The 4,527-nt window shown below is 44.9% G+C and overlaps 1 protein-coding gene across 1 annotated transcript; it reads right to left on the bottom strand.

Moving 5' to 3' along the window:
- Positions 1-1,014: 1,014 nt before the first annotated feature.
- On the bottom strand, positions 1,015-4,277 carry LOC121136151 (speckle-type POZ protein-like). The gene is given in 4 exon segments (XM_040735873.1): positions 1,015-1,728; positions 1,730-2,291; positions 2,485-2,548; positions 4,136-4,277. Coding segments are annotated over 4 exon segments (1,482 nt in total).
- Positions 4,278-4,527: the final 250 nt, after the last annotated feature.

The following is a 4,527-nucleotide window of genomic DNA, read 5'->3' as shown; positions in this document are numbered from 1 at the left end:
AAGCAATAATTTTATGATTTCTTTTTCTCCTTTTTAAGAAACAAAATATCTGATTTCCTGACTTTGGTGTAACCAGAAGTGTTATAAATAATAATATCAGTATCCCATAATACAAGCTGTAAAAATAACAAAAGAAAGCAAATTCTTTCTGCAGAGTGGGTATGATTTGACCATAGCCTGGCTACAACACACACACATGGAAATGCTGTCTTCAAACTTTGGTATCTAAACCATCAGGGAGCTTGGTTGGGATTAACAACTTAATCTATGACTCCAGTTTAATTTGGAAAAAGCTGTCAAAGGAGAATCAAAAGAGTCTGGCAGAGGAGGACAAGTTAGGGGCAGCAAAGTCCCAGCCTTTGAGCCTGTCTCCCTGAGAGAGTTCATTTTAACAGTGTTGGGGATGGAAGAATTATTTTTCCAATATCTAAAAACGGACCCTCAGTTCAGGTGGGGAAAGAATGGATTCTCAATAAATCAATGTCCTTCTCCTTTTTGAAAACCCATAAAGTCTTTAACAAAGACTAGACTACCAAAAGACTCTGCCAGATGCAGTTGTCTTCCTCACTTTTGGCATCTACTCTGCCAAATCCAGGTGCCAAGAAAGAGTAGTGAGGCTTTGTGTGAATGGTGCAGCCGTGAGGATGCTAACCAAATGCACACAACCTGAGCAGTACTGGATGAACTAATACAAGCTTCTTCAAACAGAAACACCATAGAATCCACAAAATGGTTGTCAATTTTTTATTCATTTTACAGTGTTTGGTTTACAGAAATGGATACACCCAGAGGAGGATTTCATTCATCTGGATCTGCAGTTAAGGACTTTGAGAAGTCTTCCTCATAAGCTGACAGCTGAACTCACTGAACTGGTCCTCTGCAGGAGTCCCAACTGCCTCGGCAAACTGTTTCAAAGTTCCAGAGTCCACACACTGGGTCTGGAGAGAAAAACAATCTTCCTTCCTCTCCCTTGTCTCTTGTAAGCACACATTCATGTTTGTTTTCTGCTTTGGTCTAAATCCTTGATAATATGCTCTGCTCAGTCTTATCCTGAGAGGTTCCTCCAAAGAAACCCTGTTGGGATGTGCTTGGGGCCACCAACACCACTGATTCCCCAGTATCAGACTCAATGTAGTGAAAGCAAACTAATATAGCATCTGGGTAGAGAATCCCAGAATGCAGTGCTCTCCCTCCCCAAAAACTGCCATTCAACTCATTTCCAGGGGTATTAAAGGCCTGAGCCCCCTTTCTGTCTTTCCACAGGTTCTCTGAAAATGCTACAGTGTCCCGCACTATTCCCAATAGTCGTTGGAAATAATGCTGGCTGCCGCTTATAGAATACAACTGTAGGTCAGAGCTAATAGGGTCATAACATTGTTTGAGGCATTTGGGAAGGGGCTCCAGTAAAGAGCAGTGAGCAGAAGCCAGGGAGCTGTATACTTCAGCCAGCAAGTGGGGATATGAGCCCACCATTGTCTTCCAGACTGAAGTCTCAGAGACTTCAGAAGCATGAGCTGTAATGAAATCCAGAGCCTGGGTTTTCAGCTGCGCTGCATTGTGGAGGTCAGCCAGGATGAGATTCTGGGCAGCAGTCTCTATGGAGAGATCCTTGCAGAGGGCATCCTGGCACATCACTGTCAAACACTCCAGGCCATACTTGTCAGCAGCTGCAAGCAGAACATCTGCCATGCTGTGGAGATCAGATGCCTTCCCAATGTAAATCAGTGTAAATCATTGCCCTGAAGCCTTGAGGCTCCAGATCGTGGATCTCAATGCGGTTTGTTCTGCTCTCCTCCATGTCATGTCCAAACATGGCTCTGAAAACTGGAAAGCAAGCTGCTAAGATGGCCTTGTGAGCCCGGAATTCCTGGCCTGCTACCACCAGACAGCAGTCTGTGATGAAGGAAATTTCCCACAGCTCTCCTAGCTCATCTGCCAGAGTGCACCTTGGAACCTGGATCCCTGGCATCATGGTCTCTTCAGAGAAGCCGAAGGATTCTTAGACCACAGTCACCTTGCATCGTAGGCTGAGTTCATTGTCTTTGAGCAGCCAAGGCTCCTGGGCCAAGAGGAAATCTCGAAGGATGAACTTTCTGAATCCCCACTGTTGATTTTCTAGGAACCTGAAGAATCTTGGGCTCTTCATGCCTTGTATTTCTTCTCCTTCAGAATCGATGATCCAAAACTGGAACTTGGCCCACACTGGTCTCCTTAGGCAGCTGAGCAATATTAGGTAAACTGACAAGTAGCCTTCGCTTTCTTCATCCATCCCACTCTGGTGTATTTTCAAACTTCATTTGTTTTTCCCTGGCTCCTGAGGAGAAGGTTGGGCTTTCAATGGCTTCCCTCATTTCCCGCATGATAGAACAAATGTTGCTGATGGTCCAACTGTAGGTAAATTTCTGGAAAGTGACTTTTGTGAAGCCTCAGCTCTCGGCTGCCAGGTCCCCTGACATATCTCCTAGTGGCAGTTTGACAGTTAACCTGGCTCCAAAACGAATAGGTAGGGCGTTTTCTTCTACAACCTGGAGGTCACAATTACAGATTCCTGTAACACAAAAAATAAAAGACCAGAGACTGATTTTGGGGCTCAAGCTTCAATCTGAACGTCAGGCAAGCAAAGCAGCCAAGCCACTAGCTCTTGTCTCTACCTCAGGCTCCCCAAGCATCATACAACTACCTCTCCTCAGCCTAACTGGAGATCATCTTTAGCCTGAGTACTGAAAGACACTGCTCCTATCGTTTATACCAGTCTATTGGTGGGCTCAAGGACTTGAGCTCTGCTACTCTTTTATGCTGGTTCAATCTAGTGTGGCCCAGGGTAGACCTGAACACATAGATATCCACCTGCCTTTGTCCCACAAGTCCTCATAGGAAACGTGTCTGCCAGGCTTCACTAGCTAAGCACTATGGTTGCTTTCCTCTTTTGATCACCAGTGACTTGAGAAATGGTAAACTATGTATCACTGCAGGCACATTTTTAGAATTTTGTTTTCTGCTTTCCTCTGTATTCCCAGCTCTTTCAGACTGGAGACTTGGGTCTCTGATATTTTCTATCCAGATTTCAATGTTAGATTCAGAGAGGACAGATTGAGCTTCTAGGGATAGCTGCAATCTCACCACCACACTGTTTCCTTTTCTAGATTGAATCCTAGGTCAATAGGTAACTACTTTTGACAATTTTACTCAACTCTTGGATGTTTTGGAGCACTTTATGCCCTCATATAAAAAATGTTGTACCAGGTTTCCCTAGAGAAACAGAACAGATAGAAAGAAACTCTGACCATATGAAGAAAGGGGATTCCTTAGAATGACTTAGGTATGTAGGCCTGATAACCTCACAGTATCTAGCTGTGGAAAGTGCAAGACCTCAGTACTTACTCTGTCCAGAAATTGGGACCTGTCCACTGGTCTTCAGTATATTCTGGAAGTCAGGAGAAGTAGTCGCTAATGCCAGTGAAGGGAGGGACTTGCTGCAAAGCAAGGGCCAACTGGCAAAGAGGAAGACCTTCCTCTCTCCATGCCCCTTTATAGTCTCCACACCAGTGGGTATGGATTATTTACAGATCAAGGTCTGAATTAAGGGTGTGTTTGTCTTCTGGCCTCCAGATCAGGATTGGATCTATGTATCCCTGTAACTCCAAGGTTCGCGTTGGAATTGGATCTACCTATCACAACTGAAGCAGTGCTCTCGATATTGGGATGTCAGTTTATTCCAGAAAAAGACAGATCAGGGAACAAGAGTAACCATGAGAAGTGTCGTTTGCTTCTTGTACTACATGAAGATTCTACATTCTAGTGGTTCAATCATGGGGACTAAGTAGATTCCATCGTCAATACCTTATATTTTGTTTGTTTGGTATTTTTCTCATAACTGTGTTCATTTTATCATTTGTAGAAGTTTAAAATAAAGTTATTTTGCATACTGATCCTGGGTCACTCTCAATCCCCCAGCAAAGCACACATTCTACCCACCCCACCTCCAATCCACTCTTGAGGATCCCCTGGGAACTGCACAAAGCTTCTCATCCCTTCAAGAGCAGAGCTGCCCAGATTCCATGTCTTCTCTTCCACCAAAGGGACCAGGTAACCAGCAGATCCAATGCCTAAAGATTGCCTGCGAACTGCAACATACTTCTCATCCCGTCAATATCAGAGCTCCCCAGATTCCATATCATCTCTTCCACCAAAAAGACCAGGAAACCACCAGACCCAGGAGACCAGGGGACCAGCTGGTCCGGTGGGAGAATGTATAATAGGCCGTGTATCCAGGCCATCATTCCAGTGACTGGGGATTGGCTAGATTCTGCACAAAGCTTGCCATCCAGGCAGAAGCCAAGCAGCACAGATTCCAGATATTCTATTCCACCAACGAGACCAAGAAACGAGCAAGTCCAGACCAGGAGATCAGCTGCTCTGGCTAGACAAGGTAAAATATGCACTGCATCCTATGGGAAGGTCTGTGTAGTTCCTGGGTGATGTCCTGCATCTGGGACTGATTTCTAGTTCCTGTGGTCGCCTAGGAAC

This window comes from Mesocricetus auratus, unplaced genomic scaffold (assembly GCF_017639785.1).
Source record: "Mesocricetus auratus isolate SY011 unplaced genomic scaffold, BCM_Maur_2.0 Super-Scaffold_100052, whole genome shotgun sequence".
NCBI classification, from domain to species: Eukaryota; Metazoa; Chordata; class Mammalia; order Rodentia; family Cricetidae; genus Mesocricetus; species Mesocricetus auratus.
The sequence above is the reverse complement of the archived record's forward strand: the minus strand, read 5'-3'. Positions and strand labels throughout refer to the sequence as shown.